This window comes from Gobius niger (assembly GCF_951799975.1).
Source record: "Gobius niger genome assembly, chromosome: 23".
Lineage (NCBI taxonomy): Eukaryota > Metazoa > Chordata > Actinopteri > Gobiiformes > Gobiidae > Gobius > Gobius niger.
This window is the reverse complement of record NC_136874.1, coordinates 6,222,602-6,246,160: the sequence shown is the minus strand read 5'-3', so window position 1 is coordinate 6,246,160 and position 23,559 is coordinate 6,222,602. Positions and strand designations below refer to the sequence as shown.

Here is a 23,559-nt window from a genome sequence, read left to right as displayed (position 1 = left end):
GCTAGCTGTTAGCATGCTATCGTCTTGAGCAGCTTAAACACGGACTCATGTTTTTTTCTTCATTATGCTTTTTATGGCTGGGGCAACTGATACTCCAGGGTGACTTATAGTCCGGAAAATACGGTAATCTTTGCCTCATGAAAACGGCAGCAGAGAGTTCCTTTTTCAAACTTCTTTGCATGATGACTACACACTTTGAAATTCGTGAGGACGCCTCCTTCATCGTTCTCACACGTGCATTCAAAGGCTACAGCAGGTTTGAAATATCATCTCCTCTCCCTCAAAGTGGCTGAGTTCAAAGTGCAAGGGTCAAGAGTGCGAACCGTAGCTTGTTAGGCCTGATATAGCCAAGGTAAATTCACAGGCTGACATCTCCGGTTTGACTGAATATTTTTGATTTTACGATCACCGCCGATGACCCTTTGAAGGTTTTATGAATGTCGTAAGTCTGAGAAACGGGTCCCGCGGAATTATTTATAGCTTTTGGAATCGGCCGAGATGAACAGTTTTTGATGTTTTGCAAAAAGGTGGATTTGGGTGATAGGAATGTGCGAAAATGTGCCACTTTGAAGCTTTTTTTTCTTTTAAAGCTAGGTACGGAAAATCATTTGGCAATTTAGGAAAAGCACTATTTTACAGTTTGAGAGAAACCTGGACTTTTCTTTCGTCGAGCTCAAGTGTTTTAGTGTTTTAGTCCTCGATTAGACTTGGTTTTGCTTTTTTGGTCTGTTCTTGGTCTTCACTGTCCAAGCCTATGTTCAAGTCTTAGTGCTGGGACAGTCCTGGTTCAGTCCCGGTTTGGTGCTGCTGCTGTGTGGTCCAAAGAAGAAACCCTACGTTGCAACGAGTTCCCTCTAATCCTCCTTCAGTTCAGAGCAACTATTACCATAACACATCCATAGATTCATGTGTGATCTTGCCTTATCCTTGACCGCGGCATCAATAAGCTCGCTCGTTTCCACTGGGAATGCCCGTCTCCTCCGCTGTCACACGCAATTTGACAGAACACGGACGTCCTTGGAAACTAGATAACGCGATAATAGACGCCCTCATAGATATTTAATTATATAAGATCAATCAGCCTTGCTTTGTGATCTTACAACGCTTCGTTACACAACCAAGCCTGTCAGTGCCTATTGTGAGTGCGTCTATGGCAGGTCCACAATGGTGATTCAGATCTACGGCTAGAAGTCATTTGAATTATTCATTTGTGAAAACAGCTCACAGCGGCAGTGCTGTAGTTCGCTAACGGACGTGTGTAATGTTAACATGGGCTTTGACAAACAGGAGTGAATCATGCAAGATTTCACAAAGCAAAATTGTCTTTATCCATTCCTGGCCAAGCAAGCGATGTCGACCCTGCAGTACGTCCGAGGTCTTGGGACACATTCAAGAGGCATCTGAAACATATGCCACCTCAACCAGAACCTCTCGACGTGAAGGAGCAGCAGCTTTAATCCAAGCTCTTGTGCTCCTTCCTTCGAATGAAACCTCTTTTCTTCAGTTAGTTTTAAATCAGCGGTACCCAAACTGTGGCTTAGGGACCAGAAGTGAGAGATTATGACCATTTGCCATTTACTATTTTAAAGCAGTAGTAAGTAGCTCTTGCCCCTAGAGGCCATAAGCGCAACTGCAGGTGTCGAAGCAAGTTACGATTTTAATTGTCTTGGAGAATAAATACTACGCTGACAGAAAAGGTGTTGGGAGAGAGGGATATTGTACATCCAATCATACAATGGAAATCATTTTTTTCACTCAAACTTGGCTGTAAATACTGTTTAAAGTGACGCTAGACTGCAGTTAGCTTTGCCCGTTAGCATGTTAGCTTCTTCTTCGTGATTCTGTGTGTATTGGTGGCTCCAGTCCGGTGGCAGTCAAGTTGCAAGCATGGTTTTCTGGCCAGAGACACCAGGGGGAGATGAAAGACCCTCCAAACATCCCATAAACACTTGTATTACCCCCATAGGGACTACGAAAAGGATTTATTAAGGTAAACTTAAGGTGCTTTAAAAAGTTGGGAAATAGACTAGTAGTCCTAAATCCCTGTCTCACAGTGGTTTAGTGGTTAGTGGTTCTCACATAGAGGGGCTGGGCCTGAATTGAGTTCATTATTGTCCACTTCTGCCCTGCACTGCTGCACAGTGGAACTGTTTTTGAGCGTAAATGGGTTCGCTCTTCGTTGAATAGCCATAGGATGTGCACTGTAGGGCCCCATGTGGATTTTTGCTTAGGGCCCCAGAAGGGCCAGCGCCGGCTCTGGATGAAGAAGAGGAAGGTGTTTTTTTCTTTGTACATAGATTTCTTTATGGTACCGAATTTCGAGACGCCACATAGCCTTCATACATGCATCCTGACATTCTCCAAATTGAAATAATACATAGGGCAAAAAACAGAAATGAAAGGTTATGCTGGAGGTTGACAGTAAGGCAGTTCTGCTGGAGGTGTGTTCCCATTTAGGTCAGTGGGTCTCTCTCTCTCTCCCCCCCTCTCCCTGCCTCAGCCCCTCGGATATCTCTGTCTCGGTGCATTCAATCAGCAAGGCAGTGACATTTACCATTGGGCCAAGTGCGCGCGGATTTCCTGGACAGCCCGTACAGCCTGCTCGGCGCAGCTTCGGGGAAATTAAGGCCAAGTCCGGAGCCGGCCAACAACAAAAAGGCAGAAGTGTCAAGTTTGATTTGCAAAAAACAAATAATATGGGGTTTTGCAGACAGGTCTAACAAAAAAATGCTTTTGTTAAGATGGTAAAAGGCTGGGGACTGTTCAAGCTAGCAACACTTCCCAGTCTATTTATCTGTCTGTCTTCTCTCATCACGCCTGTGTTATTTTTATATTTCGGCCTCTGGATTTGACTGTGTGTTTTTTCCAATTAACAGAACACATTCACACCTGAGTCCAGCCTCCTCCTGCAGCGATGCACCACAGCAGCGGGAGAGCTGACTAATATCACATATATAGAGAGCGTGTTAGGGCTAATAATACTAACATTAGTGCTAAGTGCTGAGCTGCTTTCAAATCATGTTCTTACAGTATTATCAAAATAAACTAACTTTCTTTAACAATTAGCAATTATGTAATCACAATAGGCTGTCTTTAGAAATCTTTAGATATATTTTACTTCAATAAACAGTGTTATAGGGACTACACGGAGTTTAAAAATGTTAAAATTATGTATTTTCCTCCCCCTACATCTGCCAGCAATGTCCTAATGAGTAGAATGAGCTCAGACCTGTTCACCACAACTGCCTCTAAATTCTGTCACTCAAAAGTGTTAGTCTTACTGAAAAGAGTCCATTATGGTCCCAAATGAAGCAGCTTTTTAAAAGTACAGCGAGCTTATGAGCTAGAGACATTTGAGACCTACACATTTCTTTTTCTGAAACACTGAAGAGGCACCAAGAGCCCCCCACGCCTGCAGGACAGTGGAGGCGTCACAAGGAGAGAGAAGAAGGTGAAAGACTGTTGTGGAGTGGAGGGAGGTGCGCAGGAGGAAGATGAAGGAGGAGGTGGAGGAGCTGAGCAGTGCAGGACACCATGCTCTGAAGCAGGGACAAACTCAGGAGGCGATACAACACTTTGGAGGAGCACTGACGGCAGCCAACCAGGTTTCCTCCAGCATGTTTTTGGAGGTAGAGGAAGCCTAACACCTGAATGCAATTGTACACTGACAAATAAAGCACTTACTTACTAAAGCAGTAGAAGAAGAAACAACCAAAGAATTGGATCGGGCAAAATACTACAGGTCTAAAACAAACCTTGATTTTGTCTGATATTACTACAATGCCTTTTCATTTCCCATTTCACTTCCGGACCGTGAAATGTAAAGGCGTCAGGTGAAACTCTAAAATGTGATGCTTCTGCTGCTCTCCTGCTCATATTGTGGGTTAAATCCCTTGCACAGTGGCACACGGGGGAATAGCATGCAGTATGAAGGCCAGTCTGATCCCCAGGCGTGAGACTTGGCCATCACCTGCACCCTGCGCTCGGCGAATCACACAGAATTGACTAAAATGGAAAAATAAACGTCCCGGTGGGTTTGGTAATGCCTTCCAATTCGTGTGCGTGTGTGCTTCTCAAGGCCTATGGGTATAAAGCCAGACAGCCACGCCTAAACACATCCTTTTTTTTTCTCCCCCTTCCAGTAAACCGAAATTGGAAAATGCCATGTTGTGCGATCAGTCCCGTTCCAAAGCTATAGCGCCGTTGGGTGGTGATGCTAGCAGCTCCACCCCTCCAGGCGGCCAAATGCATGGGATGCCCCTTCTGTCAACTGGGATTGGTGCCCCGGGACACTGCCAAAGGAAACACAACAGGATTTTAATCTCCTATCTCTTCATATGCATCTGACTTCATTCAGAATATGCTAACAAGCTGCATTCTGAAACTTCCAATCGGCCTAAATGCTCTTTTTGTTCGTGGGTTTCTTGCGGTTTGCGAACAAAAGGATTACAGGGATTTGACTTGAGTGTGAAGGTGCAGGAGTGCCTTGCTCGAGGGCATGGTTAGACTCAGGTGGTCTGTGGTGAAGTGGGTTGCCAAAGCCTGAAGCGATGCCAGGCTCACACTTTTGGTGCTTTTTTGGAGTAAAACGGCGCAGATTGTAAGGCGTCATTAATAATACATTACAAGAGAGATGAAAGGGGGTGCGTTTTCCACTCGAGCTGACTGCAAAGCATTGGTTGTAGAGGTAAGTTTGTGTAGGCTCTCAATAGTAGTAGAGATATTCAAATATGGCTGCATAACCTGGGTTGATTGGGTTAAGGATGTTTCGCTTAGAAGCTTGTTCTTCCTCTTGTTACATTTTGAAGTATACGGAAGATGGAAGCAAAACATCCTCAATCAACCCAGTTCGATATTAGAAAATCTCTTTGATATGGCTAGTAATGGTTGAGAAAAAGGTAGTCGTACTCATGGCATCCATCCAGTTTATTTACCTTATGTGACTGTAAATGTATAGTATAGATACAGACAGCATAGAAGGGGGCGTGGCTTTGCCGAGGGGGAAAATAGAACCTTTTGGGAAACACAAATTTCCGCTCTTTTTAGCCATTTTCTGGTGGAATATGAAGTTCTTTACCACACATAATTAAAGTCAAGTGTAAATCGGGTCCATATGGATATTTTCTCACAGCAGATTGTTCGGTAGAAGTGAAAAAATAGCAGTCGTAGCTAGCCGTTAGCACGATTAATAGCTGTTATTTATGTATTTATGGGCTGTTGAGCCACTTTGCTCCTCTCCATGTCTTTGTATCTTTATTTAGAAGACTATATTCATAATTCAGCTTTTGTTTTTGAATAATTAGAGAAAGTTTAGATTTTTCTCAATTGTTTTCCCCCTAAACTGTTTTCAAACATGACCATATATGGGCGAGTCCAGAGGCGCCGTCTGTATCTATAGTATTATAGTATTTTTCTTTTTCTATGTATCATCTATCTTCATTAAACCAAGAGATTCCAGAGTTTTTTTTTCAGGTTGGTCCTGGCAACAAGGGGAATATGAGGGGAACCGGAGCACTCAGAACATACATACATATATACTTATATTCCTGACCCTTTTAGCTGAAGATCTGGTGATGGGTCTCAAAAACCGTAATTGAATTCCTCAAAATACCAAGCAAACGTTGAGCCTTAACACATTTAGCGATAACCTATTTTAAACATTTGTCTAGCTTAAGTGGCCAGATCAAACAGCATTAAGTCTAAGATACTACACTTAACATTTCAGTGGTATCAGCAGCACCATTTCAGGAATAGGATTGGAAATGATCTTGTCTTTCTGGGGCGGTTTGACATTTTAAGCCTGGGCATAAACCGTAGTAAATATATGGACAGGTTTTCCACGGCCGACACATGGACTTTAGCAAATCCCGTCTGTCTCCAGGAATAGAAGTGAATGTGGCACGTGGCATCCTTAGCATACTTCCAAAAGGGCAGGATGCCACCGCCGGGACTGTTATCTTAAAGCGGAAAGTGATTTACAACCAGGCAAATGTAGGTTAAAACTTTAAGATAGAAATCATTTGCATTGCGGTCAGTTTTGTCATGAGAGTAATGAAAGCACAAGAGGCAATAGATGTTCTCAGCTTTACAAAAAAGTTTGAGAAATTCCACAATAGTGTGTTGCTTGTTGTGTTACCCACATTGGCACATTCGCACATTTGCAGTATGTGGCTTTAACAGGAGGAGCATCCGCATTAAAATGAGTCTGTGAAAAGAGTATTTGAGTATTAATGACGGAAATGTTCCATATTATTTGTGTCTGTCAAAACGTGCATTTTCTCTAGTTTGGCTTTACCCAAAACTGAAAGCTTCATCAGATTCAGACAATAGTAGAGGCTCAAGTGAGCAATAGTCCATAACAATAGAAAAGGTCTATGTTACTTAATAAACACACTCCCTTCAGAATTCAACAGTTCAGTGACAGAGGGGAATGAGAGAAATGATTTGTTTTTCCGAAAAGGTACATAACATGACTGGAGAGCAACAGTGTAATGCCTCATACTGTCTTCTTAGGTTAACACTATTATCACATGATTCTTTTAGTAAGACAGAGGGTTTAGTTTACCTGCTTTACTAGTTTCGATCACTTCCTGTGATCTTCCTCAGAAGCTTTGCCCACTGACTGGAAAATCCATGTAAGCTGCCAACGACGCGTCACCTCCATCACCAGGTGACACTTCTGAGGAAGTGATCGAAACTAGTGAAGCAGGTGAACTAAACCCTCTGTCTTACTAAAAGAATCATGTCGCTGCTGCGTTTTTGTGTTTGTTTTTTTGGTCATGTTTCTGTTGCTTTTTCATATATCAATAATTATAGACTATAATAATAAATGATATATACTTTTTGTTTGTGGTTTCACCATGTTTTTGTCACTATGTAGCATTATTGTTGCATTTCTGGCACGTAGGGGTCGATCTTTTGTTGCTTCTTTGTTGCTTTTTGGTCACTTTGTTGTTGCTTTTTCATTTTCATTGCTATATTGCCAAACTGTAAAACACGTGGTCAGTTCAGGTGGGGGTTAAGAGTTTAATTTAGTCTGCAGGTTTGTATTAACCTACTTCAGGACAACCAAGCTCAAATATTTAGTACAAAATATTTGAAATTTGAAACATGAAACTCCCTAAAACACATATTTATTACAAAAAAAAGGATAAAAATTAAAGGAGAATGTAAATAAATGTAGGCCTGCAGAGGATGATTACTGAGCCTAAATTTTTTGTTTTTTTTGTAATTTATTGGACGATGACAAGCCTAATTATTTGCAGTACTTGTACGCCTAGCATATGCTGCGCACGGAAGGGCTTCATTTTCATTGCGCAAAACATAAAATAGTGATGAAAAAACTAACTTTACGCGCGTTATTTTGCTTTCCATTGGGCTCATTTGTTGCTGACGACTGCGTGTGGTCCTAAAGGGGGCGCCCTCGCTGATCCCTGTCCCACATGGGCCTGCCCTGATGCGCGCGGTGGAGGCTCGGAAGAGTGGGAGGGAGGGAGGGAGGGGCGCGCTCTCTCGCTCACAGGCTCGTGCGAGGTTATAAATACAGCCAAACTGCAATTACCGGCGCAGAGCAGGCAGAGACACCGAGGGGGGAAGCTGCGCACGGCGAGAAGGACACAGGGCGCGCGAGAGAGTGAGAGTGAGCGACGCACCGGCACCGCTCCTCCGCACGCCTTTTCTTTTCTTTTTTCTTTTTTACGCTTTCGGAGTTGTCTATTTTTGCCGTACTTTTCGCACTTGGAAATCAATGAAGGAGAGACGCTCGTGTCAGAAATTCTCTCTCAAATCCGCCATGGATCCGAGCCAGAGTGTGAAGTGCAAGATCGTGGTGGTGGGGGACAGCCAGTGCGGGAAGACAGCACTGCTTCACGTGTTCGCCAAGGACTGCTTCCCCGAGGTGAGCGAGAGAGACACGCGCACTCCCAGCACCCATGTCCGGGGCTAGTCTTACGCATTTGGAAACGTAGAGGAGAGAATGCCCTGCTAAAAATAAGAATATTGGTACTATAGAAGGGGGCATAGTGCAAACTGTGGGGTTACATGTAGCATAATGATAGAAATAGTGAAAACGTAAGCCTAGTGGTCGTATCTTCTATGTATCTATGATGGTTTTAGTGGATGTAGAGAGTTTATGATGTGACTAGATTTGGACTAGTCTGGAAATTAAAGTTGTATTTTCTTAAAGCTGCACTATGTAACTTTTTTGTGGAAAAGAAAAGCTTGATATTTGTGCCTATCTGACCTGTGGCGTTATGGGTGCAGCATGGCACCTTTGCTTTCCCTCACAGCGGCCTTTACGACGCTCCAAAATCAATCGTTTTGGGGTTTCTGGCTAGTTTCTGGTACGAACCCCTAAAAACAATGATCCTGGAGCTTCATAAAGGCCAGTGTAATGGAAAGGAAAGGTGTCATGCTGCACCCATAACGCCACTGAGTCATTAAAAGGTTAAATATGCACAAATGTTAAGATTTTTTTTTTCTTCCACAAGTTATAATTTGCATATTAGGTGGAAAATGGGCATTTCAAAACCAGGTCAAATCTACTCAAAACTGTGTTGATTCAAGCTATTCTAAGCCAATTTTCTCATTTAAATGGCACATTATCTACTGTATGTCTAGGGGAACAAGCCTCCGATACCTTTGTGTCTATGATGGCGAGCCCTATAGCGATCAAGGTGTCGGTGACATTTAAGTAACCGGAGCTTGGGAGTCGCTTTCTGCAGTCAATATGTTTATACTATTAGATAAAACTGATAGATACAAAGAGGGGTTGGGGAGTAGGGACTAAGGAGCTAGGGTGTTATGTTTTTGAATATATGTAGTCATAACTTCGGAATGTGCACTTGCAAGATCATAAATTTGCGCGTCAGTAGCAACATGTGTCTTACCGTCATATACTGTAGTAGCAGCGTAGTCATGTTACAACAACACGGATTCATTTCTACGCTCTTTTATCAGCATGTTAATAACTTTCTGTGTCCTCTCTCCGCAGAGTTACGTCCCCACAGTATTCGAAAACTACACGGCCAGTTTTGAAATCGACACGCAGAGAATCGAGCTCAGCCTATGGGACACATCAGGTAATGAATTACTGCACTTTTCGATCCCCCCGCTGTCTCTGCTTCCTGTCTCGGGTCATTTCACTCTGTCAGGTTATGTCCGGACATGTCCCAATCGCTTGGCCAAAATTTTGTTTGCGTGACCTGTTTGCAGAGATGAGATAACTCTGTCTAAAAGTCACTGGATGCCCCAATTTCCCCTAGAATGCAAAACCTCCTGCCTTTGGATGAAATGTTAAATGTTTACTGTTCTGATGGAAGGGGCTTGACGATACCATTCTAAGCATTTTCAAGAGTTGGTAATAGCTTTTCCTCATCCTTTTGGGGGGACAAAAAACTCCAGTGCATATTTGTTTTATAGATCCAGGAAAGGACTGAATAATTTCCATCTGGTGACCACACTTTAGGGGGAATTTTCGTCATTAAAATAAATAAATCTTGGCAGCACGTGTCCTGGAAGAGCTCTTAATGCTTGTTAGCTGGACTCCGAACTCGCTTGCCTCGCGTGTAAACAAACCCACCTCTCTCCTTCCATCCATCAATGTCCCGCGAGTGAATTGCCCAGCAGAGAACGATGAGGGCAGCATATGGTGGCGGTTGTGGTGAAGGGAGGGAGGGGGGTTGTTCAAGCTACGGGGCGGAGGCAAACCGGCGTTCAGCTGTTGTGGTTTGGGATTCCTGAGCTGCTTCTGTCTCTCTCTCTCTCCCCTCCCTCTCCCTCTCCGCCTCTCTCTTTCTGCCCTCGATGACGTGAACGCCGTGAAGCACCAAAAAAGGAGGATCTGAACGGTCGGGAGTTGCGGTTGAGCAAGAGACAGATGTTTTTTGCCCGTCGTGCCTCGTGGATTCCAGTTTTGCAACATGCAGAGCCAAGAACAGTCACACAAAAGATTGAAATTGTTGTTCTGCTTTTGCTTACTCTTCACTTTTAGCTTGTTAAAAAAATAAGAGTGGGCAATTCTCACGGTTAGCTCAAATCTTCTTCGATACATAATGCTCAGTCAAAACCACACAAACTCATTCCTATGCTTCAACATTCGCAGCTTTTAGTTCTAACCACACATGGCCGTGTTCTTTTAATATCGCACAAACCCTATAGCGGCGGAACCCCTTTCTCCAATTTCCACTGCCCTCACCTCTCCGGTATGTGTCACGAATCCAAACAAATGCCCAAGTTTTGCTTTATTGCTCTGCTCTCCTGGCTGGCTGCCTGGAGCCATTTCTTCCAGTTCTCTCTGCTTTATAAACTACAACGGGGGGAGTAGTAGGAGTGTTCCCTATTAGATGAAGCAAGGCCCTCTTCCAGCTCCCAGCGCTCTGGCCCAAATGGTGGATTGATGGAGCTTACTTTGCACCTATAGGCTAGCGGCATTGATTTCTTTATCTCTAGAGGTGTGTGTGCTCAGGAGTGCAGGGGGGGGTTGGCTTGACCCTTGCAAGACAAAAGAGGCCCCCCCCAGGATCTCCCAGCTATGCCTACAGTGCTGCTGCATCTATAGATTAGAAGAAGAACTGGTCACATATAGATACAGACGGCATCTCTGGAATCACCCATATATGGTCATGTTTGAAAACAGTTAAGGGGAAAACATTTTTTTTCTTTCTCTTATTATTCAAAAACTACAACAAAGGCTGAATTATTGCCTTAGTTTTCTACTAAATAAAGATGCAAAGTGGTTCAACAGCCCATAAATACTTAAATGACGGAGAATGCTAGCACGATGCTTCATGTTAACATCGTGCTAATGCTAACACTAGCTACAGCTGCCGTTTTTTCGCTTCTACTGAACAATCTGCTGTGAATAAACATCCATATGGACCCGATTTAGACTTAACTTTATTTGTATGTGATTATTAAGTTCACATTCCACCAGAAAATGGCTAAAAAGAGTGAAAAAGATTCTGTTTTCCCCCTTGGCGAGGCCATGCCCCTTTCTATGACGCGATGCCGTCTGTATCTATAGGCATTGTGGGAGGAGTGGCTTAATATTTTACTGAAGTCAGAGTAATTCTTCTTCAAGACAATATACTGAAGTAGAGAAGTGAAAATTCCTCAATCAGGCAGTGTTGTCACGATACTAAACTTTCAAACTCGATTTTGTTTCAAAGGAATAACACGATACGACGGCAACTACTTTGCATTTCTTGTAGATACCGGTACTTTAACAATACTTGGTTTATGATAACAATGCCTGAATGATGCCTATACCATAATATTTGTCATCTAGAACCAGAAAACAGAACGATAATGTTAACTGAGTCCATAAAAGGCTTCTTAAGATTTCATAAAAGACACAAAGACCGAGTGACATTGAGCATTGAGCTCGATGAGTCCTGGCATTTCTCTAAAGTTTCTGAAGTAAATGCGACTCATAACTCCCCGCCTCTGCTCATGAGGTCATTAACAGTCGGGACAGCGCCGGATCTTGCAGACCTTTCCCCCCCTCAGGCTCCAGGCGGGATAGGGCTTTGATACCCCTCCCTCAAAGGAAGCACTTTAAACGGTCGCACCATCCCTTGAATGACGTAATGGGCAGGACTGACGTTGTGTTCCGAGGAGAGCCTGTGACCCTCAAAAACTAAACACTCCTTTGCCCAAAGCATCCTGTTTTCTTTTTACTGCTAAATGTCTTAGCAAGTTTTGTCCTTGTGCTGAAGTGTGTATCTTTTGAAAGTGCGGTTTAAGTGCAGAGAGAAAAGTTTGTAAAGGCTCTTGGCTCGAACTTAATCTTTTTAATTTTGAAGGTTGATTGCACAGCTTGAGCATAAAGAGCTTTTGTTGCATAGAAAAGATGAGACTGCCTGAACACATGAACGTTAGGCCTTGTTTTTTTTAGCACAGAAAGAAGTGGTACTTAATGGTAATAGTAATGATAATTAACGCAATATATCACAAAATCCACCTGAACTTTTGGTGGTTTAATGCCCAAAAGTGTCTCACAAGTATTTTGTTTCAACCAGAACTATGAAAAATGGGTAATGGACCACCCTCTCTGCTCTGTGACCACAATATAGCTCAGCTGAATGACCAAAAACCCATAGAATAATGGCTGACGAGGCAAAGCATCTTTCAGAATGACAGATATTGAACGAGCTATCATAAGATGAGACATAGACAAATGAGGCTATCATCGCAAAAGAACTGCCTCTTCCCGTCGAGATCGACAACAAAGAAATGTACTGGACGTCGAACGATTGTCTCTTCCATTATCTCATCATTTCTGCTTTGATGCTCTTGTCAAATCAATGGTGAGATTCCTCGCTTCTGGCACCGGTGGCAGTTGTTTATTCCAAAGCGACGTCTTGAAGCAACAGCGAATAAAAGCGAGAGCATAATCTTATCAAGGAAGAAAAGACACGGGCACTTCTCATATCTGCAGCTCCCAGTCCGCCGTCCCCCGCGGTGGAGACAGTTTTTGATTACTTGTGTCTCCGAAGGCAGAATGTGATGCTGTTTGTTTTTGGGTTTGTAATGCGAAGACTTGGGAGTGTGGCCTAGTTTGACAAGAGATAAATGGAAGGAAATGAAATGCAAAGACGTGCATACTGCTATACGTTTCATTCATGTATGATAGCGGGATATCTGGCGGGTTGCCCCACTGGTGCCCCCTCCGCTCCCCTCCAGACCCTCTGAAGCTGCTCTGGCTTGGCTCTCTCCTCGCCCTCCTCTGCCTTTGTTTCCGTGGGATCACATTTCTGGGCTCAGCGAATTGGGAGCCGCATGTCTGGCATTCCTTGGACTACAGGTTTGCACTTCCTCCAGCACAAAGAGCCCTATTGTACCCAACAAGCCTGGGATACTTAGCCTTCTGTGGGGGGACATGTCTGGTGGTTTGTCGGACTGAACTAGATCTAACTAACGTGGAAACCAGGACTAAACTAGCTCTCAAACCGCTCAAAAGTGAATCAACACTAAAAACCAAGGCCAGGACTATGCAGAGGCTTTGCGAGGACTATGCCAGGAACATTTCTTCACTGAAACGGGACCAAACCTTAGCAAAGCACAAAATAATTCAGTCTAAAAAGGTCAAGGATTTTGCGAAGAGGCATGAGTCAGAAAAACGACAATATTTCATTACTTAACGATGGCAAACCAGGTTTAATACAACTAAACCAAGAGCAAATCAGGGCTAAAACAGGACAAAAACCTGGGAAATGTTTGCACTAAGCCAGAAAACATGGACTTAATTTGCACGGAACTTCAGAAATAAGTGCAAAAAGACTTACTCAAAATAAGGTAAAAGAGTCTTAATTATCAATACATACTTTTAGCTGTGTACTTTGCATTGTTGGGCTACATTTGCCCTTTAACCAGCCTAAACCAGGACTGACCCTTGGCTAAACCCTCGCTGTACTAATAGATAAAGCAGGACTTCTTTTTCGCTGCCCTTGGAGAAATAGAATCTTCGAAAGGAATTTGCCAATAACAAACGCAATGCTGTGATGTTGAGATTGGTAGGACACAGGAATGTTGGAGATCGCAGAGACTTCCTGGTACTTGGTGTCATGAAAGGACATTGCAGAGGGATGTTACGCAAGGACTTTGAGAATTGCAGGATTTTTTTTTTTGAGGTTTTGTTGAAGTCATTGTTGGCCAGTTTCACATGAATGGTTTGGACAAAAACAGCTAAATTTAGAGTAGAAAAGCAAGGGGTTTAAAACCTACTACTACTAATAAAACTACTACTAGAACTGGGTCCGTCAAACGATCCCAGTCTGGTATAGAAAAAAACGGTTTAGGGACTACTGAAAAGAAATATAAAATCTTTATATTCAAGTTTTGATGAAAAAAAGTGAAAAGGGGGGGGGGGGTTTGGAAAACAAGTGACAAAAAAAATTGGAAAATTGGGAGGAAAAACAACTGGGAAAAACAAGTGGAAAAATTGGGAAAAATCACACACACAAAGGAAAAATTGGGAAAAAATGAAACAAAATTAGAAAAAATGTAGGAAAACATTTCGGGGAAAATTGGGGGAAAAAGTGGGAAAATCTATGGAAAAAATATGGAAAATTTGGAGAGAAAACGTGAAAGTATTGGTTAAAAATGGGAAAAATAAGAAAATTCGGCCCTTTTGTCATTAAAGGAAGTTTCTTGGTTGTTTCACCTCAAACAAATGATACGAAAGCAAAACAAAAGGAACATTATTAATCTGTTTTATGGTTCTACATGACAAATAATTTAGCATAGGTATTGAAAACCAAGTATCGTTAAAAGTATCGACATTTTTTTTGCAGTACCCAGCCCTACTTGTACCTGTTGTATTTTCAGTTTTGACCTGATGATGAAGGTGGCAGACTTCTTCAAATGAGCCCTAAAGACAAGAAAGCATCCGCATTTAATCATCCGGTATCAAATCAAGTAGAGTTTCGACCACAGTGCATCTTATAAAGCGATGCAATGGGATTACCCGCCTTTGCCCTGCAGTCCACAGTTTCAGTAGCGCAGACTCACGTGTGCTTGATCCCATTAGAAAGCCTGAAGGAGGGAGCTGAGGTGACTTTAGGTTCATTCCCATGATATAAGATCTGGGACGAGAGGGCTTCCTTAACTCGGGGCGCGAGACGATATCGCAGTGTTTTTAATACGGTGGGAAGAAATGCATGCTGGGAACTAGAGTCCACGAGCTGACCTCACAATGTGCTTTGACCCCGTCTTTCTCTATAGACACAGCTTTGGGCAACTTTATGAAAATGAGTCTTTTTTAGAAGGGAAACAATCTTTTTCAATCATTTCAATACATTACTTAACATTTCAACTTCTATCGCTAACATTTCCTCGCACATAATAATCACTGCTCTGTCCTTGGCCAAGATGGATATTTAATTAGAGCTTATGATACTTCATCTACAACCTCACTATTAACTGAATGGGTTTGGCTGCCGTCCAAAGAAGGAAACATTAGAAGCCGCTACAAGACAAAGTCAATGGGAAAACGTGCAGACTAGACTTCGCACATGGGACGTTTGTTTGTTGGTTTGTCCTATTCTCAGAGTCTATTGTGTTCTCTAAAGCTTCTCAGGGACTTTAATGCATTGCAGCCCACACAGTGTATACCTGGTATGGCATCATTGGCTTTTCCAGGTCTCCCTTGGGGCTTACGAAACTTTCACAATGAAAAACACATGTTCTTTGGTCTCCCAATTCAACAATGTCAGCTATGCAGCAGACCAGCTTGCAGACCAGCTACATACCTTGACTAGGATTCCCATAATAGAGGAAAGTTGGACATGATTGGGAACACACTTTGGGGGATTTTGAGTGTGTGTGTGTGTGTGTGTGTAAACATCTGGGAATAGGAAAATGGTTCCAATAAGTTTTCAAGGCTGGCTTTTGCATATTTCTTGAGTTAGGCGGTTTGTTTGAGGCCAGATGTCGCAAATAGACGAGGAGCTTAATGAAAGACCAGGCAAAATGTGATAGTGTGTTTTAATATTGTGGTCATGGCTTGTCTGTATTCGCGAGTCCCCCAGCTATAATAAGACTACTCTCCATAGCGCGTGATGTTTTTGAAAGATTATTTTTTCTTTGATAAGTTTCTGATACGCTCTTTAATTTTTTTTTGGGGATACATTTTTTTCTTTGCCGCGTCATTCCAGCAGCATGAGTCAGTGTTGCAGTTGGAGGTCATCTTCCTGTCAGCGCAGGGAGATGGAGGAAGTGCCCACAGACACAAAGGGAGTGTGTCATTAGCCATTGTCCTCCAGAGGATCTCTAAATCCGGACCAGGACTCAACCCGGCCTCTTCCGTGAGCTCCTCTCACAATGTGCTTTCTATGACCAGGATGCTTAAAAATACTCATAACTCCCTGGTTTGTTCATGTGACTACTTTTGATGATACAGTATGGGCTCTGAAATGCCACTAAACAGTGCATTTACTGAATAGACCTCTGATACGTTCCACCAAGCAGGTTTATCAGCTTGTTGTGTCCACAGAAAAGACCTTTGTTTTGTCATGTCGCCTCTGATTACCTTTGATAAAAGCAATCAATTCCTTGTAAATGTCACCTGAGTCTCCTGCTTCACCTTTAAGCCGCAGCAGCGCCTCTGTTTTTCCTCAGTGATTGTTTCTGGGGAGAAAATAACACTTCAGACGATGATGGGACAAAGATTGATTGCAGAACGGGGGTGAAACATGTGGGGTAAATCATTGTAGTAGGTGATCGCATTGCCATTGTTTTAGCCTGGCCAAGCATAAACTCCACTCTGCCATGAGATAAGAAACAAGACACCCGATCAAAACATATCTACAGGATTAGCAGGTTTTTGCTAATTGTGGTTTTGATTGCGATAACTCTTGTAAACCACCCTGCTCTCAGATGTTTCCCATTCCCATAACTCGAAAGGTTGATACAGACTTGAATTACACCCCTTGCTTTTTATCCGTCAACCCCAAGCTTATTTTCTTGCGAAAGCGTTGCACAAAAACAACTTTGGAAATTGCCGTGGTGCGTTCCCATCTGATAACCATTAAATGTTTGGATTGGGCCCAACGAAGCCAGGAGATCTCATTGTGCAACCTTGCCCGTGTGCGACTGTGTGTGTCAGCGTAAGCGCACCTCGCCGCCGTCCAGCGAGTCCAGAGCTAATTAGCCGTGTCCACTTCGCCCCTTTCGCGAACATTTCTTGCACTCCCCTCGAGTGTGGCTTTGTTGGTGTGTTTAGGAGGAAGTGTGGCTTGTGTAAATATGGCTCTGATTGTGAGTGCATGTGACGGGACGGTCCTGCAGGAGGTGTTTAAAGCCAGACCTCCCAGGGGAACAGTTAAATCGACCAAAAACAACATTCCCCAGATTCCCCGCTCTCTCTCTCGCTCGGTCTTTGGTCTCGTGTGTGGTCGGTCGGAGCGTGTCATATGAGCCTGACTCACCTTGACTTGTCGACGCGCTTCTCACTGGTCTGCCTGAAAAACGTTTATCTTTAAGATCCATAAAAGTGTCATAGAAAAACAAAACAAAAACGAACTTGTGTTAACTATTTAGTCAACATAGCGCTTTTAATCATGACCGCATGTCTTAGAATTAGCAACAAACCATCATTGTTAGGACACCCTTTCTATTTTATACATTTGTATTAAAGTGAGCGGTTGCAATCCGTCTCCATTAACTAGTTGCATCAGTTCTAAAATTACGACTATAGCAATAGCAGTACGTGTGAAGAAGTGGTTCAAAACCTCAACAACTAAATTAGAAGGATAAACATCTGTTGCAAGTTCATCTGTTGCATAATTATCATTTCAGATAAAAAATGTTGGGCAGAAAATGTATTTTTTATTTGAAATCTAAGCTACTGACAGGAAGTGACATTAGATCATGTTCCAGAGCAGTTTGACTCATTCATTTCCCATTGACTTAACATGGTCGTCATGGCAACAGTTTAACATTGTTAATCTACTATGTCACTTCCTGTCAGTGTCCAATAAGGAAGTGAAGCTACACACGTCAAAAAAATGGCCAAACTAAAGAAAGCTGGGTACAATCTTTAGCAAAATCTTTAAAATAATTGTGTAAAATTTTGTCTAATGTCTCAAATGCACTTTAAATGTCATTTAAAGGGCATTAAATTGGATTCAAACGGGCATTAAAGCTAAATTTATTGGGAAATTATGACATCCCTCAACAATATTACCAACATTTTGGTCTAAACATATTCATTTGCAGTTTTGGCTGAAATTGACTACGTTTTTTGGCTTAAACGTTTTGTCCAGTTATCTTAAATATTAGCAAATCCTAAGAAATGAAATATGTGCCGTTGTTTCTGCGTTTGTGGCATTTGAATAAACCACAATTGCAACTTGACTGCCACCGGACCGGAGCCACCAATACACACTAATAGAATCACGAAGACGCTAACAGGCTAACGGGCAAAGCTAACTGTGGGCTAACTCCACTTTAAACAGTATTTACAGCCAAGTTTGAATAAAAAAAAAATATCTCCATTGTGTAATTGGATGTACAATATCCTTCTCTCCCTTCGCCATTTCTGTCAGCGTAGTATTTACTCCTGCGAAGTGCCTCCTGGTTGAGAAACATTGATTCAGGTTAGGCAGTACAATATCCTTTGCAAACAAAAGAACATAATGCTCTTGTATAAACCCTTCGAGATCTCCAGACTTGCTCTGAAATAGGTGTTATCATTGCATCAGTTTAGCAGTTATTATTCCAGCCTTTTAGACCTGTATAAAATATGCACAGCAAGCTTAATCTGCCTAATCGCGTTTTGCAATACCACAGTATTGCGAGAGTACTTGGGCGTCTCTCTCCCACTTCTTCTTCCTCCTCCTCCTCCACACATGTTTCCCATTTCCCCAGTCATTTCCTCGCTCTCTTCCCGCTCCTCCCCGCAGAGCCTTTCAACAAGTGATCATGTCCAAGTCAGCACATATTTTCACCCCACGCTGCATTATTTGTTATTTCTCGCTCCGGTTGCCATGGGCTACGGCATGAGAAGCGGCCGTCGGGAGAGTAAAGAAAAAGTGTCAGTGATGTTTGAAGATTTGCAGACTGTGGACAATATCTCGCGGCAGAGAGGACTTGTAGGAGTGCTTTGCTAGGTCGCTAACTACTCCGCTGTGTTGTGTGTACGCCGCAGCAGTGGCTTCGTTGTAAAAGTATGAATATAGAGGAGGTTCTCAAGCCGTCATTTGTACTGGGTTCGTGTTGAGGACGTTTTGCATCCCGTCACAAGACGCTTCGTCGGCAACTAACGAGTATTGGTGGTTGTTGTAGCAGTAGTGCGATACTTGGTTTTCGATACCGATACCTGAACGATACTTTGTCCAATACCTAAAATAAGAAAAATGTGTGAGAAATTTGGAATAAATGTGGTTATAAAATGTATTAGTTATAAAAAATTTGCAAAAATGAGGTGGAAAAATAGTAATTGAAAAGAAGAAAAAAAATCCTTCATTTGAGCTGAAACAAATACTTTCATTTTCACGATACCAGTAGTACCTACACTTTTTCCCTGATACCATACTGGGTATTGTTTAATGGTACCCAGCCATGATTATCAGTATTGGTGGTTATAGTAGCTGTAAAGCATTCACAATGGTTGCCCCCTTGCAATGACTTGGTTGCACTGGTGTCCGATAAGGGGAAGGTTGCTGGTTTAAAGGGACTATACGGAGTTTTAAAATGTTAGTGTTTTCCTCCCCCTACAATTCCAGACACCACAACTGTCTCTAATATCCTGCACCGTCACTCAAAAAGGTGTTAATTCGGGTCCAAAGTGCCGTCATGCATGAGCGTAATATAGAAGCTGCAGTTACATGTAAGACCTGAGGTGTCAGTAGTGAGTATAAAAATGGCCAACTTGCATCTAGTCCCTTTAAGTCCCCCTCTTGCCAAACCACACTGATCCTGGGCCCTTCATATGAATCGCAGTGATCTTATAGCTCATAAGCCATACTCTCAGTTATCTCATTATTTACATCGTCTGTGTTGCTGCCTCCTCACCAGTTGTCATTGTAAATAGACCTATCTGGCAAAAAACCTGAATAAAACACATATTTGCTCTGGGAGGTTCAACCACACAGCCTCCTTTTGGACTCCCCTGTAAAGGCCGTACAGTGAGCTGCCTGTGCTGCCCCACTCGCCTCTCTCTGATGCTCCCGAAATAGCACTAATTGAATGTGGAAAAGGGGGCCCTCAATACCTCACCTGTCTTTGGGACGAGGGGGCATCCATTTGAGGTGGACATAGTAACGCTGGGCCAATGCCTAATGCAGGGGTTTCCTAAGTCGTGGGTCAGGGCGTAAAAGTGGGTCACTGGGAGGTTGGGGTTAGATGGTGTTGAATGGTTGTGTTTCCTTTGCAATCAGTCGCAAACATATTTACCATATTTAATCTTCAGAATGGTAATACAGGCCCTTGTTTGCTGTTCCTATGAAAACTAAATCCTTATTGTGCAATAGTGAAAAGTACAATGAACTGTAATTGAACTATGTCTGGTTTGCAAACGATTTAACAGATTTGTTTTCTTTGTTTCCCCAGGATCCCCGTACTACGACAACGTCCGCCCGCTCTCCTACCCCGACTCGGACGCCGTGCTGATTTGTTTCGACATCAGCCGGCCCGAAACCCTCGACAGCGTGCTGAAAAAGGTCAGTCACTTCTCCTCCGAGCTCCGAGCTACGCGACTGACTCATGAACCGCCACTTCCTCGTGTAAATCTCATAACAAACGCGTCGCTCAAGGGCTCCCAGTCGGATTTAAGTAAGTGGGGTCATGCGGTTGCGGGTTTAAATCAGCCGGAAGTGGTACCATAGGGTTATTGCGTGGCCTCGAGTCACTCACATGGGAAGGTCTGATGACTACAGTGGACATAGGAGGGGTTGTTACTTGTTAGCAGAAGTAGTCGAAGTAGTGATGGTGGTAATGGAAGAGGGAGCAGCAATAGTGTAGGAACATACAATCTTCAATACCTGTAAGAAATGCTCATTATGTCTATAGGACCTCCTTTCAGTAAATTGATCTTCCAAGTACCACTACGCCTATACATGGATCAAATGAGGCCACTTCAGCTGCAGTAGTTCCTCAAGTAGTAGTGCAATTAGTACAACGATCAAGGATTCAGAAGGATTTATTAGAATGGAAGAAAAGGGAAAGGGGAAGCAGTGCATGAAGCAAATCGAAGAAGAAGCCAAAGGCCAAGATGTGTGGCTGAAAGGACACATTACTTGAAGCACTGGAGGCACATCCCGAGGCAGTTTCATTTTCAGTTAGCAGTAGGTGAAACGGTGAAGCCTCTCGTCACTCACAAGGGCTGGTCCTGTGACCGCCGTGGGACATGGGAAGTCTGTCCGTCATCTGATGGTTCGGCGTATTTCTGTACCGCACCTACACTTCCTGTTTGGGCTTATTGACTTAGCTGTCGGGTCACGAGAGTCTGCGAGGAAAAGGCAGACGTTTATGTAAACCAACGTTGATTGGAGATGATGGGAAACATGTGATGCGAGATTGAATCTGGAGAAAGCTGATTTTTAATGCGTAGACTTTGATCTAAACCTAAAAAGACACATGCTGTATGTTAGGTTATGCATGTGGGAAATGGGGATAGTATGCGAGAGCTAGAAACAAGCTCTGATTGTCAATACATTTTCCCGGAGAAGGACTGATTGAAGTCTGCCTATAATCTTAAGTCAGCTGACCTTTGCTGCTTTAAGTGTATCCCAGTGTTTAGTCACACCGCATTCAGGACTCCCTCATGGGACGTGGGTGAACCCGATTCCCCTGACCGGTACATGGCCCGCAGGCACTTTACCCCCGAGATTAAAGCCTCCCGGAGAAATGCCGGAGGAAACAGAGGAGGCATTGTAATACAGGAAGGAAACACATGGATTATTTGTGCTTTTTTTTTCCCCCCACCGCAGCATTCAAAGCACGAGGGCAGACAGGAAGTAGCTTAAAGCCCAGGTGACAGGAGCCGAGACCTGTGTGGGATAGTGTTTAAGTTAAGGCTGCACATGCTGCTTTGTGTTTGCAATGCTAGGAGAGATGAAGATCTGTAGAGAAGGCGTGGGCTCTGAGATGAAGTATTTATCTCATTAATATTCATAATTGCACAAAGGTACAAAGGTGCTTTTACAAGACACTGAAAGAATTATTAAAGTCACTGGATCTGAGTCTGATGATGTGTTATTAAAGTGTTTTTTGTGTCCACAGTGGAAGGGGGAGATCCAGGAGTTTTGTCCCAACACAAAGATGCTTCTGGTGGGCTGTAAGTCGGACTTGAGGACTGACCTCAGCACTCTCGTAGAGCTGTCCACCCACAGACAAACCCCCGTCTCCTATGACCAGGTAATATCCCAGCATTAACCATTTTAACTGACTTTGTTTACCATGAATGAAGCTGTTTCATGTTGTTTTCCCCTTGTAATTGGTCTCATCTGGCGTTTGGGAACGCGGTGTCTAAGCCCCAGGAAATAGTGCTGTTTAGCTTGACATCATTTGTAAATAAATGTTTTCATTGTGTTTTGGATTAAGCCCAGTTTGATTGACCTAAACACTTTCAAAATCCTATTGTGCTTAATCTGCGCTAACCTCATTCCGACCTGGCAACCTTTCCCCTAATGAAACCCGAATACAGGACTCCACATTCGCCATTCAACCCCTTTCTTTTATGATTTGAATGAAAATGAAAATGTCTAGTCATCATTTTAGTCTAATCAGCTATTTCTGATTCATTCCTAGTGTAATTTAGTCGACGAAAACCTTTGACCCGTCTGCTTTTCTGTCTCCCAGGGCTCCAGCATGGCCAAGCAGATCTCCGCGCCCTACATCGAATGCTCGGCGCAGCAGTCGGAAAACAGCGTGCGGGACATTTTCCACGTGGCGACTCTGGCCTGCATCAACAAAAACAACAAGCACCACAAGCGTAGCAAGGCGTCCCGGGCCACCAAGCGGATTTCGCACATGCCCGGCCGACCCGAGTTGGCGGCTGTGGCTACGGACCTCCGCAAAGACAAGGCCAAAAGCTGCTCAGTGATGTGACTTGCCAGACTTTTTTTTTTTCCGTTTGGATGACGGAGGCCAGGAAGTGTTTTTTTTTTTTTTTTTTCAGTTTTTGAATGCGTACTTCCTGTATCTTGGAAAGCCCTATTTTTCCTTGGGTAGTAGTAAAGCTTCGTACAATTAACACTTGTTACTGGAATAATGGGATCCCAGCCTTTTGGAGAACGGATGCTGTGATGAGGTTCGGGAAGTGCTGCGGTTCCGGTTGGGATTTTGTCGTCAAGGAAAAGGAAATTGGCTAATGTGAGCGGTGATGTCACTGAGGATGTTGTAAAAAAAAGAAAGGAAAAAAAAAAAGATTGTGAACAAGAACCAAAGTTGGGATTTCGTGTGCGTGTCTAAGGAGTGAGATTGCTCCCTGTAGGAAAACGAGGAGCTAGCTGGACTTGTTGTCACTGTGGTTTTGAAATTGTACCCGCTCGCTTCTTTTGAGCGGAGTTTGTTGAAGAATTTGTATTTGCCCTGTATACCGCTGCGTTCAAGGGTCCTCGGAAAAATGGTACACATTTCAAGTAAGGTTAAGCCTCTCCGTGTGCAGTGATGTGCATATTTGGTTCATCCAGGCCAGAGAGGGATCATACTGGCTTATAAGAGGCAGCAAAATGACAAAAACATGAATGAGATACACGTTTTTGTAATTGCCCATATATGGTCATGTTAGATGCAGCCAGAGGGGGAAAACAAAGAAACGAAAAATGCTGAATTATGAATATGCTTTTCTACTGAATAAAAATACAAAGACACAGTGGGGAGCAAAGTGGTTCAACAGTCCATAAATACTGAAAAAAACGACTGCTAACCATGAAGCTAGTGAAAGCTAACGTTAGCGTCATGCTACGTTATCTAACAAGTGTCATTTTTCGCTTCTGCTGAACAATTTGCTGTGAAAAAACACCCACATGGACCCGATTTCGACTTGACTTTATTATTGTGTCATAAATATGTTTATAGTCCGACAGAAAACGTCTCAAAAGAGTGGTTTTCTTC

At 43.1% G+C, this 23,559-nt stretch overlaps 1 protein-coding gene across 1 annotated transcript; it reads left to right on the top strand.

The window, feature by feature from the left end:
• Positions 1-7,499: 7,499 nt before the first annotated feature.
• Positions 7,500-23,286, top strand: rnd3a (Rho family GTPase 3a). Its single transcript, XM_079581854.1, has 5 exons — positions 7,500-7,897; positions 8,993-9,080; positions 20,053-20,162; positions 21,724-21,858; positions 22,303-23,286. The coding sequence occupies exons 1-5, from the start codon at positions 7,748-7,750 to the stop codon at positions 22,549-22,551; spliced, it is 732 nt and encodes a 243-aa protein (XP_079437980.1). The 5' UTR covers positions 7,500-7,747; the 3' UTR covers positions 22,552-23,286.
• Positions 23,287-23,559: the final 273 nt, after the last annotated feature.

Coding starts and splice junctions, on each gene's coding strand:
- rnd3a (XM_079581854.1), top strand. CDS start 7,748: ATGAAGGAGAGACGCTCGTGTCAGAAATTCTCTCTCAAATCCGCCATG. Junction 7,898..8,992: donor CCAAGGACTGCTTCCCCGAG/GTGAGCGAGAGA, acceptor CTCTCTCCGCAG/AGTTACGTCCCCACAGTATT. Junction 21,859..22,302: donor CCCCCGTCTCCTATGACCAG/GTAATATCCCAG, acceptor TCTGTCTCCCAG/GGCTCCAGCATGGCCAAGCA.